This window comes from Oncorhynchus mykiss, unplaced genomic scaffold (genome assembly GCF_013265735.2).
Source record: "Oncorhynchus mykiss isolate Arlee unplaced genomic scaffold, USDA_OmykA_1.1 un_scaffold_223, whole genome shotgun sequence".
NCBI classification, from domain to species: Eukaryota; Metazoa; Chordata; class Actinopteri; order Salmoniformes; family Salmonidae; genus Oncorhynchus; species Oncorhynchus mykiss.
The window spans coordinates 444712-457766 of NW_023493692.1; the positions used below are offsets into that span (position 1 = coordinate 444712).

The 13055-nt window shown below is 39.8% G+C and overlaps 1 protein-coding gene across 1 annotated transcript; it reads right to left on the bottom strand.

Moving 5' to 3' along the window:
* Positions 1 to 468: 468 nt before the first annotated feature.
* LOC118948164 (zinc finger protein 568-like) lies at positions 469 to 5523 on the bottom strand. The gene is made up of 2 exons (XM_036973141.1): positions 4740 to 5523; positions 469 to 2444 (listed from the first exon to the last, which is right to left on the bottom strand). The coding sequence occupies exons 1-2, from the start codon at positions 5281 to 5283 to the stop codon at positions 1498 to 1500; spliced, it is 1491 nt and encodes a 496-aa protein (XP_036829036.1). The 5' UTR covers positions 5284 to 5523; the 3' UTR covers positions 469 to 1497.
* Between the last annotated feature and the right edge of the window lie 7532 nt (positions 5524 to 13055).

Sequence of the window (13055 nt, forward strand, 5' to 3'; positions counted from 1 at the left end):
ACCTCATTATCATATTGGTGTGTTAGTTACCAGACACACAGACAGACATTGGCTTGACACCACCTCATTATCATATTGGTGTGTTAGTTACCAGACACACAGACAGACATTGGCTTGACACCACCTCATTATCATATTGGTGTGTTAGTTACCAGACACACAGACAGACATTGGCTTGACACCACCTCATTATCATATTGGTGTGTTAGTTACCAGACACACAGACAGACATTGGCTTGACACCACCTCATTATCATATTGGTGTGTTAGTTACCAGACACACAGACAGACATTGGCTTGACACCACCTCATTATCATATTGGTGTGTTAGTTACCACAGACACACAGACAGACATTGGCTTGACACCACCTCATTATCATATTGGTGTGTTAGTTACCAGACACACAGACAGACATTGGCTTGACACCACCTCGTTATCATATTGGAGGAAGAAACACAGACATTAATAAATATATCAGATGAATAACATTTATTGGAGATTGAAGAATTAGATAATAGATCATTACGGCAGGTTTTGTCCTCGTAATTCACAATTGATTATTTTGATTCACCAGAATCCTAACTAATACAAATGGCGAAGTGAATCACTTGTTTGCAAAAAAAACAAACAAAAAAAAACAGTTTAAATGAATTGTCCAAAAAAAGTGAATAAACTTTGCATGGCCTTAACCTGCATGTGACGGTGGAACGTTTTTGGGACATGACGAAAACATGATTAAATGCTAACAGCTAAACAGTTAACTAGCATGAATAAATGCTAACAGCTAACTAGCATGAATAAATGCTAACAGCTAAACAGTTAACTAGCATGAATAAATGCTAACAGCTAAACAGTTAACTAGCATGAACAAATGCTAACAGCACTTGAGGCCCACTCCACAGTGTCCTGTCTCTCTCCCCTTGAGGCCCACTCCACAGTGTACGTGCAGGTGATGCGGTCACACAGCATTAAAGCATTCTGATCCTGGTTGATATGGTGATTTGTATGTGATTAATAAACATATTTACAAACTATGCCTAAATAAATGGCTAACAGAAGTTCAATTAATTTCCATTGACTTTTTGAAAACACAACAACAACAACAAATGCATGACATCTCCCAGATTTTCCTGACCGATCCAACCCAGGAACACACATTCTCAGTTGAAAAAAAGTGTGGGAGCACTGTGTGTTATGAGATGTGAAAAATCTCTTTCCACACTGGGAGCAGTGGTACGGCATCTTCCCGGTGTGTGTTCCGTCGTGGTCTTTCAGGTTCCCTAACTACGTATAAATACCTTTCCACACTGGGAGGAAGACATATTTATCTTGTGTCTTGTCTGTATTGAGTTTATTCCATCGAGGATCACGTTGGAAACAAGTGATTTTCACTTTAGCGCGTTACCCCCTGGGTTGTACTCGTACTCAGTGCATCTTTTCCCCCTAATAAATCCATCAATTGTTGTTAATGGATGTATTTTCTAACCGTTTCTTTTCACACTGGGAGCATTGGAAATGCTGATCTCCTGTGTGTAATTTTGTGTGTTTTTAGTGTGCTTAACCTGGTAAAACCCTTTCCACACTGAGAGCATTGGAACGGTTTTTCTCCTGTGTGTGTTGTCATGTGATCTTTCAGATGTGATGACTGGATGAATCTCTTTCCACACTGAGAGCATTGGAACGGCCTCTGCCTCTCTACTAAATGGGTTCTTTCATGTGATTTAAGGTCCCTTAATGCGGAAAAGGTATTTTGACACTGGGAGCAGCGATATGGCTTCTCTCCAGTGTGTGTCCTCTCATGCGTTTTCATGGACCCTAACTGGGTAAAAGTCTTTCCACACAGGGAGCAGTGGAAATTATTCTCTCTTGTATGTGTCCTCTCGTGTTTTTTCAGGGCCCCTAACTGGGTAAAACTCTTTCTACACAAGGAGCAGTGAAAATTCTTCTCTCCAGTGTGTGTTCTCTCATGTGTTTTCAGGGCCCCTAACTGGGTAAAATGCTTTCCACACAGGGAGCAGTGAAAAGGCTTCTCTCCTGTGTGTATTCGCTCATGCGTTTTCAGGGACCCTATCCGGGTAAAACTCTTTCCACACAGGGTGCAGTGAAAATGCTTCTCTCCTGTGTGCGTCCTCTCATGTATTTTCAGGGCAGCTAACTGGGTAAAACTCTTTCCACACAGAGAGCAGTGGAAAGGCTTCTCTCCTGTGTGTATTCTCTCATGCATTTTCAGATTCCCTAACTGAGTAAAACTCTTTCCGCACTGTGAGCAGTGGTAAGGCTTTTCTCCTGTGTGTACTCTTTGATGAACTTTTAGACTCCTTAAATTAATAAAACTCTTTCCACAATGGGAGCAGTGGTGTGGTCTCGCTGGTTTGGCCATCTTTGGGTCTGGTTGCCCTGAAGGACTCTTTCTTCTGTCCGAGTGAGATTCGGGTCTCGCTCCTGCCAAAGACAAAAAAAGTATTTAGTTGAATATGGATGGATTTTTGACTATACAGTGTTTGTTACAGTTACAAGGTTATATTTGGGGTTCTGAGGGGTAATACTACGACACTAGAGAGATCTAGTCAGGGTTTTCTAAAGCTAGCCAGCTTCAGTTAGCTTCACATTCCAGCTCAGGCTTCATCCCATATTATAAAGGTGAATATTGATCCTGCAGCTGCCATGCACAAAGACCATAACACAAACAACTTTTCATGATTTTTTCTGAATAGCTGGTTAACATTTGCTGTACTCCTATTGTTGTTAATTAGTTCAACTTGTCTTTCTAAAGCCTGCCTAAAGACCGTTTCTAATCTCCCTAATCTTTCTAATCTCTAATCTACTCCACTCTTGTATTAGAAAGGTACAGGTGGTGAAACCCCCCAAAAAACAGAATCACCTGGATGAAGGAAGGACAACAATATGACACCCCGGCCCGAACTGCCACGAGTATTCGGCCAGTAGTCATCTTCTTGTCCTTCATTTGTTTGACCAGATCTTCTATGCTTGATATCCTTAAACCCTGATCTTCTTCTTCTCTTTCTGCATCAACAACTACCTGTCTACTTTAAACGTGCTGCAGAGAGTACAGAGGTTTCTAGTTGTTCTTAATGATTTAATCTTGGTAAAGGCCACTATGAATAATATGCATAACTGTAGTTTGAGTACTTAAATCTGAAGTAAAGACATTCATGCTCAGGTTTATATCAACACACAATCTCCATGTGTTTCAATGCAAACTGGGCTTAATAGGAGCAACCTGGGCTTAATAGGAGCAACCTGGGCTTAATAGGAGCATACTGGGCTTAATAGGAGCATACTGGGCTTAATAGGAGCATACTGGGCTTAATAGGAGCAACCTGGGCTTAATAGGAGCAACCCTGGCTTAATAGGAGCAACCTGGGCTTAATAGGAGCATACTGGGCTTAATAGGAGCAACCTGGGTTTAATAGGAGCAACCTGGGTTTAATAGGAGCATACTGGGCTTAATAGGAGCAACCTGGGTTTAATAGGAGCAACCTGGGCTTAATAGGAGCATACTGGGCTTAATAGGAGCATACTGGGCTTAATAGGAGCAACCTGGGCTTAATAGGAGCATACTGGGCTTAATAGGAGCAACCTGGGCTTAATAGGAGCATACTGGGCTTAATAGGAGCATACTGGGCTTAATAGGAGCATACTGGGCTTAATAGGAGCAACCTGGGCTTAATAGGAGCATACTGGGCTTAATAGGAGCATACTGGGCTTAATAGGAGCAACCTGGGCTTAATAGGAGCAACCTGGGCTTAATAGGAGCAACCTGGGCTTAATAGGAGCATACTGGGCTTAATTGGAACGACAATTATTTATTTATTGTCATTTACATTCTGTATAGAGAGTGCTTTTTGTGCACCTGTACCATTAATAGGAGCAACCTGGGCTTAATAGGAACGGCAATGATTTATGGTATAAAAAAATACCAAATAGCTAAATGTACTTCAAATATTTGGAAACCATTGGGTATAAATATACACGATATATTACAACATTATTCAAAGTTAGTATTGATCGTATTGAACAATATTTATTTATTTTGATTTCCATTTTGTATAGCTTTTGTGCCACTGTACTTCAGGACAAGTCTCTGAATGTCCTTGAGTGGCCCTGCCAGAGCCCAGACTTGAGCCCGATCTAACATCTCTGAAAAGACCTGAAAATAACTGTGCAGCAAACGCTCCCCCATCAAACCTGACAGAGCTTGAGAGGATCTGCAGAGAAGAATGGGAGAAACTCTGTGAATACAGGTGTGCCAAGCTTGTAGCGTCAAACCCAAGAAGACTCGAGGCTGTAATCGCTGCCAAAAGGTGCTTCAACAAAGTACGGAGTAAAAGGTCTGAATACTTATGTAAATGTGATATTTCCTGTTTTTTATAAATACATTTACTAAAAATAAATATAAAACAGTTTTTGCTTTGTCATCATTGGGTATTGTGTGTAAAAATATTTAAGCAATTTTATAACAAGGCTGTAAGAGTTAGTTGAAGTAAGTTCATTGAGCATTTATCAGTTATATTCTCCAATAAACAATAGCTAGGCCTATATATTATTAATTTAAAAAGTCAAAAAATGCATGTACCAATGGCAGATTGCCCTTGAACAATGTCTTCAGTCCTGAATACCCCATTGAAGTATAGTAGTATTCAGTAGAACGCCTATTTAAAACATATTACTTCACAAGTGCAAAGTTTGCGTCCCTGTTTTTAAGACAATACTCACGGGTGCTAATCCGATCTTCAGTCTCCTCTTCCTCTCCTTCCTCCTCCTCTTCTTTCACTCCCAAAATGTCTTCCTCCTCTTTTACTGAGATAGCCTCCTCTTCCTCTTTCACTCTAAAAGGTTCTTCCTCTTCTTTCATTATAACATCCTCTTCTTCTTTCAATGTGATAGCCTCTTCCTCCTTTTTCATTATCGAAGCTTCTACCTCCTCCTCTTCCACTGTGACAGCCTCTATCCTCTCTTCCTCCTTCACTCTAATGGGTTCTTTCTCTTCTTTCACTGTAACATCATACTCCTCTTTTAATATGATAGCCTCTTCCACTCCAAAAGGTTCTTTCTCTTCTTTCACTACAACATATTCCTCTTTCAATGCGATGCTGATAGACTCCTCTTCCTCCTTTTTAATTCTGAAAGCTTCTTCCTCTACTTTCAATGAGATATCTTCCTCTTCTTCTTTTATGACAACGTTCAGTCCGAGAGATTCTTTATCCGTCCAACATATCGCCTCTTCTTTAGCTGGGGGCGAGTAGCTTAAAGAGCTCATGTTTGTGGATGTTAGCTAGCTAGTTAGCATTAGCGACTAGCCGAGTGCTAGGCTCAGAACAAGTGTGCAAATGTAACAAGTACATTACGTTAAAGTTAACCAGTAGATACCTCAACAGAACTGTTTTTAAAACAACGAGATGAATATTCACAAAAGTTGTCTAAAGAGCTTCAATGTTTCGGTTGCATGTTGGCTAGCAAGCTACCGAGGTGTTTTAAACAGTAGCCGTGTTATGGTTCTTGAGCGTCCTGTCCACTAGATTATACGTCACGCAAGAAGCATCACCTGAAAGATTCACGTGCCATCTGCTGCCTGGAGTTTAATTAAGCAATTTGACAGCGATTATGGCTGTGAGTCTTTCTGGGAAAATCTCTAAGAGCTCATTGTCCATTTTTTTTTTACATTCTTCAATCTCTGTCAAATTGGTTGTTAATCATTGCTAATGAACCATTTCCAGGCCTTGCCATAGATTTTCAAGTAGATTTAAGTCAAAACTGTAATCGGTCAATCAGGAACACTCACTGTCTTCTTAGTAAGCAACCCCAGTGTAGATTTGGCCTTGTGTTTTAGGTTGTTGTCCTGTTGATATGTGAATTAATCTCCCAGTGTCTGGTGGAAAGCAGACTGAACCAGGTTTTCCTCTAGGATTTTGCCTGTGTTTAGCTCCATTCAGTTCGTTTTTTTATTCTGAAAAACTCCCCAGTCCTTAACGCTTACAAGCATACCCATAACATGATGCAGCCACCACTATGATTGAAAATATGGAGAGTGGTACTCAGATTTACCTCGAACATAACACTTTTTTGTATTCAGGACAAAAAGTGAATTGCTTTGCCACATGTTTTGCAGTATTACTTTAGTGGCTTGTTGCAAATAGGAGGCGTGTTTTGGAATATTTATAAATATTTTTTAAATATTTGTATGCTGTACAGACTTCCTTGTTTTCACTCTGCCAATTAGGTGAGTATTGTAGAGAACTACAATGTTGTTGATCCATCCTCAGTTCTCCTATCACAGCTATAAAACAGATACAAAGTTTTAAAGTCACCATTGGCCTCATGGTGAAATCCCTGAGCGGTTTCCTTCCTCTCCAGCAACTGAGTTAGGAAGGACGTCTGTATCTTTTGTAGTGACTGGGTGTATTGATACACCCTCCAAAGTGCAATTAATAACTTCACCTCAAAGGGACATTCAATCTCAGATGTTTTTTGTTTTTTTTCCTCTCTACCAATAGGTGTCCTTCTTTGTGAGGTATTGGTTGAATCTGTGATGTAAATTCACTCCTTGACTGAGGGACCTTACAGATAATTGTATGTGTGGGGTACGGAGATGAGGTAGTCATTCAAAAATCATGTTAAACACTATTATTGCACACAGTGAGTCCATGCAATTTATTATGTGACTTGTTAAGCAAATGATTACTCCCGAACTTATTTAGGCTTTAGGCTCCTTGCCATAACAAAGGAGTTGAATACTTATTGACTCAAGACATTTCAGATTTCATTATTTATTTATTTATTTTGTTCGATTTTTTATTATTATTGAATATCCGAAACATACAATATACTTGCAGTGAAGCCGATCAGCAACTACATCACACCAGTCATCCAACAGACTCCCATTCAGAGCGACACACAGAAGCATCCAGGGTCAATGCCCTGCTCAAGGGGCATGTTGACTGATCTACCACCAGGCCAAAAAAACGTGAACCTGAACCCTCCAAGATCCCCCCCCACAGTGCCCCAATAGCTGTCCCTCAACCATCCGAGACCCCTCCCACAATCCCCCCCCCAAAAGAATAATAAATAATAAAAAATAATAATTAACAATTAATTCCATTCCCCAAGAACCCCCACAATGCACCAACAACCAAGAGAAAGAGAAAAAAGAAAAAGACAGAAGAAAACAGCAAACAACAATGCAAAAAAATTATATATATTAAAAACAAAATATATCAAGGACAACAAAAACCATAACAGCAATGCCAACTGTATATGTTTGGGTGCATGTCTGGCACTATTACATGTATGTGTGTGTTCTTGCACAGTGGGGCAAAAAAGTATTTAGTCAGCCACCAATTGTGCAAGTTCTCCCACTTAAAAAGATGAGAGAGGCCTGTAATTTTCATCATAAGTACACTTCAACTATGACAGACAAAATTAGAAAAGAAATCCAGAAAATCACATTGTAGGATTTTTTATGAATTTATTTGCAAATTATGGTGGAAAATAAGTATTTGGTCAATAACAAAAGTTTATCTCAATACTTTGTTATATACCCTTTGTTGGCAATGACAGAGGTCAAACGTTTTCTGTAAGTCTTCACAAGGTTTTCACACACTGTTGCTGGTATTTTGGCCCATTCCTCCATGCAGATCTCCTCTAGAGCAGTGATGTTTTGGTGCTGTTGCTGGGCAACACAGACTTTCAACTCCCTCCAAAGATTGTCTATGGTGTTGAGATCTGGAGACTGGCTAGGCCACTCCAGGACCTTGAAATGCTTCTTACGAAGCCACTCCTTCGTTGCCCGGGCGGTGTGTTTGGGATCATTGTCATGCTGAAAGACCCAAACCCGTTTCATCTTCAATGCCCTTGCTGATGGAAGGAGGTTTTCACTCAAAATCTCACGATACATGGCCCCATTCATTCTTTTCCTTTCATTCGTCGTCCTGGTCCCTTTGCAGAAAAACAGCCCCAAAGCATGATGTTTCCACCCCCATGCTTCACAGTAGGTATGGTGTTCTTTGGATGCAACGCAGCATTCTTTGTCTTCCAAACACTACGAGTTGAGTTTTTACCAAAAATGTATATTTTGGTTTCATCTGACCATATGACATTCTCCCAATCTTCTTCTGGATCATCCAAATGCTCTCTAGCAAACTTCAGACAGGCCTGGACATGTACTGGCTTAAGCAGGGGGGTCTGGCACTGCAGGATTTGAGTCCCTGGCGGCGTAGTGTGTTACTGATGGTAGGCTTTGTTACTTTGGTCCCAGCTCTCTGCAGGTCATTCACTAGGTCCCCCCGTGTGGTTCTGGGATTTTTGCTCACCGTTCTTGGGATCAATTTGACCCCACGGGGTGAGATCTTGCGTGGAGCCCCAGATGTGTGCTACAGAGACACCACTTACCAAGCAAGGCTCTTGCTGGTGCCACTTGAATTAAAGGGTATCTACAACCAAAAATGAAAATTTCTTAGATTTTTCTCAGACTTCAAAAGTGGTCTCCTGATGTGGTTTAAGTATTGTTGTTTTTCTGATAAGTGTGATTTTGAGATAGTGAAAACCAGAAAAACTGGGACAAATCAGAAACCTCCAAAAAACAACATGTGAAAACAAAATTAGGCAAAACAATTCTAATCAGATTTGATAGGACCCTAAATATTCTATTACATTTCTCTCATTACTGCATTATCTAGGGATAGTGACAGCTGTTTCCTGAGTTTGTTGGATATAGTCATGGTAGGATACATGATAGTGGCAACACATGGAGCTGGGTTGGATATAGTAATGGTAGGATACATGATAGTGGCAACACATGGAGCTGGGTTGGATATAGTCATGGTAGGATACATGATAGTGACAACACATGGATATAGTCATGGTAGGCTAATGTATTCAAGTTTAACTGCAATTGTGTTGGTCATTGTTACTAAGTGCAGCATTTACTCCAGTTCAAAATAGTATCAACATAGTAGCTCTGAGAATATTGAAACATTGTGTCATAGTGGTTCTGAGAATATTGAAACATTGTGTCAACATAGTGGTTCTGAGAATATTGAAGCATTGTGTCATAATGGTTCTGAGAATATTGAAACATTGTGTCATAGTGGTTCTGAGAATATTGAAACATTGTGTCAACATAGTGGTTCTGAGAATATTGAAACATTGTGTCATAGTGGTTCTGAGAATATTGAAACATTGTATCAACATAGTGGTTCTGAGAATATTGAAACATTGTGTCAACATAGTGGTTCTGAGAATATTGAAACATTGTATCAACATAGTGGTTCTGAGAATATTGAAGCATTGTGTCATAATGGTTCTGAGAATATTGAAACATTGTGTCATAGTGGTTCTGAGAATATTGAAACATTGTGTCAACATAGTGGTTCTGAGAATATTGAAACATTGTGTCATAGTGGTTCTGAGAATATTGAAACATTGTATCAACATAGTGGTTCTGAGAATATTGAAACATTGTGTCATAGTGGTTCTGAGAATATTGAAACATTGTATCAACATAGTGGTTCTGAGAATATTGAAACATTGTGTCAACATAGTGGTTCTGAGTATATTGAAACATTGTGTCATAGTGGCTCTGAGAATATTGAAACATTATGTCATAGTGGTTCTGAGAATATTGAAACATTATGTCAACATAGTGGTTCTGAGAATATTGAAACATTGTGTCAACATAGTGGTTCTGAGAATATTGAAACATTATGTCAACATAGTGGCTCTGAGAATATTGAAACATTATGTCATAGTGGTTCTGAGAATATTGAAACATTGTGTCAACATAGTGGCTCTGAGAATATTGAAACATTGTGTCATAGTGGCTCTGAGAATATTGAAACATTGTGTCATAGTGGCTCTGAGAATATTGAAACATTGTTTCATAGTGGCTCTGAGAATATTGAAACATTGTGTCATAGTGGTTCTGAGAATATTGAAACATTATGTCATAGTGGTTCTGAGAATATTGAAACATTGTGTCATAGTGGCTCTGAGAATATTGAAACATTGTGTCAGTGGTTCTGAGAATATTGAAACATTGTGTCAACATAGTGGTTCTGAGAATATTGAAACATTGTGTCATAGTGGTTCTGAGAATATTGAAACATTGTGTCATAGTGGCTCTGAGAATATTGACACATTGTGTCATAGTGGTTCTGAGAATATTGAAACATTGTGTCAACATAGTGGTTCTGAGAATATTGAAACATTGTGTCATAGTGGTTCTGAGAATATTGAAACATTGTGTCATAGTGGTTCTGAGAATATTGAAACATTGTGTCAACATAGTGGTTCTGAGAATATTGAAACATTGTGTCATAGTGGCTCTGAGAATATTGAAACATTGTGTCAACATAGTGGTTCTGAGAATATTGAAACATTGTGTCATAGTGGTTCTGAGAATATTGAAACATTGTGTCAACATAGTGGTTCTGAGAATATTGAAACATTGTGTCATAGTGGTTCTGAGAATATTGAAACATTGTGTCATAGTGGTTCTGAGAATATTGAAACATTGTATCAACATAGTGGTTCTGAGAATATTGATATTGCAACATAGTAACCAGCGAGGAGGCAGCCCGCTCAAATCCCCCCGGTCACCTTGTCTCTCATCAGCAAAATGGGACACACCTGGGCTCGGGTGTTTCCCGGGGATAAATACACCCCCCCCCCCCCCCCCCCCCCATACACCGAGGAGACTCTCTCCACACAGACACACTGTTGTTTTTGGTTGTAGCAATTAGGGACTTCTTTTGTGTTCATTTGTTTATGGTCAACATCCCTCATTATCACCATGGAGGTGATGGTCACTCTGACAGAGCTCCAGAGTTCCTCTGTGGAGATGGGAGAACCTTCCAAGAAGGACAACCATCTCTGCAGCACTCCACCAATCAGGCATTTTTGTAGTAGAGTGGCCAGACAGAAGCGACTCCTCAGGAAAAGGTACATGACAGCCCACTTGGAGTTTTCCAAAAGGGTCCTTACTCTTATCTCCTGGTTGGATATCATGTTGTGTTCCATCCATCTATCTTTAATGATGGTTATAAACGCCTGGAGAGATTTCACCAAGCTGTCAAGAGTTGCTGACTAAGACATTTATTATGTCATGTTTATAACCATGTGATGGATGCTGTTATAACACGTTATGTACATATCTTAGTGATGGAGCGGCAGGGTAGCCTAGTGGTTAGAGCGTTGGACTAGTAACCGAAAGGTTGCAAGATCGAATCCCTGAACCGACAAGGTAAAAATCTGTCGTTCTGCCCCTGAACAAGGCATTTAACCCACTGTTCCCCGGTAGGCCGTCATTGAAAATAAACATAAACTGACTTGCCTAGTTAAATTAAAGTAACATTTAAAATGTAAAAATAATAACACCTAAAGGACTCTCACCATGAGAAACAAAATTCTCTGCTCTCTGCCGTGCTTCTTCACCTGCATTGCTTGCTGTTTGGGGTTTCAGGCTGGGTTTCTGTACAGCACTTTGAGATATCAGCTGATGTACGAAGGGCTATATAAAATAAATTTGATTGAAATTTGATTGAATACCAAAAGTCAACATGGAAACCTGGCACCATCCCTACGGTGAAGCATGGTGGTGGCAGCATCATGCTGTGGGGATGTTTTTCAGCGGCAGGGACTGTGAGACTAGTCAGGATCGAGGCAAAGACGAACAGAGCAAATTACAGAGATATCCTTAATGAAAACCTGCTCCAGGACCTCAGACTGGGGCAAAGTTTCACCTTCCAGGACAATGACCCTAACCACACAGCCAAGAGAACGCAGGAGTGGCTTCGGGACAAGTCTCTGAATGTCCTTGAGTGGCCCAGCCAGAGCCCGGACTTGAACCCGATCAAACATCTCTGGAGAGCCCTGAAAATAGCTGTGCAGCAACGCTCCCCATCCACACTGACGGAGCTTGAGAGGATCTGCAGAGAAGAATGGGAGAAACTCCAGAAATACAGGTGTGCCAAGCTTGTAGCGTCATATCCAAGAAGATTTGAGGCTGTAATCGCTGCCAAAGATGCTTCAACACAGTACTGAATAACCAATACACAATATCAGTCAAACAGACACACTTACTCATTCTGAATACTGACAATATCAGTCAAACAGACACACTTACTCATTCTGAATACTGACAATATCAGTCAAACAGACACACTTACTCATTCTGAATACTGACAATATCAGTCAAACAGACACACTTACTCATTCTGAATACTGACAATATCAGTCAAACAGACACACTTACTCATTCGGAATACTGACAATATCAGTCAAACAGACACACTTACTCATTCTGAATACTGACAATATCAGTCAAACAGACACACTTACTCATTCTGAATACTGACAATATCAGTCAAACAGACACACTTACTCATTCTGAATACTGACAATATCAGTCAAACAAACACACTTACTCATTCTGAATACTGACAATATCAGTCAAACAGACACACTTACTCATTCTGAATACTGACAATATCAGTCAAACAGACACACTTACTCATTCTGAATACTGACAATATCAGTCAAACAAACACACTTACTCATTCTGAATACTGACAATATCAGTCAAACAGACACACTTACTCATTCTGAATACTGACAATATCAGTCAAACAGACACACTTACTCATTCTGAATACTGACAATATCAGTCAAACAGACACACTTACTCATTCTGAATACTGACAATATCAGTCAAACAGACACACTTACTCATTCTGAATACTGACAATATCAGTCAAACAGACACACTTACTCATTCTGAATACTGACAATATCAGTCAAACAGACACACTTACTCATTCTGAATACTGACAATATCAGTCAAACAGACACACTTACTCATTCTGAATACTGACAATATCAGTCAAACAGACACACTTACTCATTCTGAATACTGACAATATCAGTCAAACAGACACACTTACTCATTCTGAATACTGACAATATCAGTCAAACAGACACACTTACTCATTCTGAATACTGACAATATCAGTCAAACAGACACACTTACTCATTCTG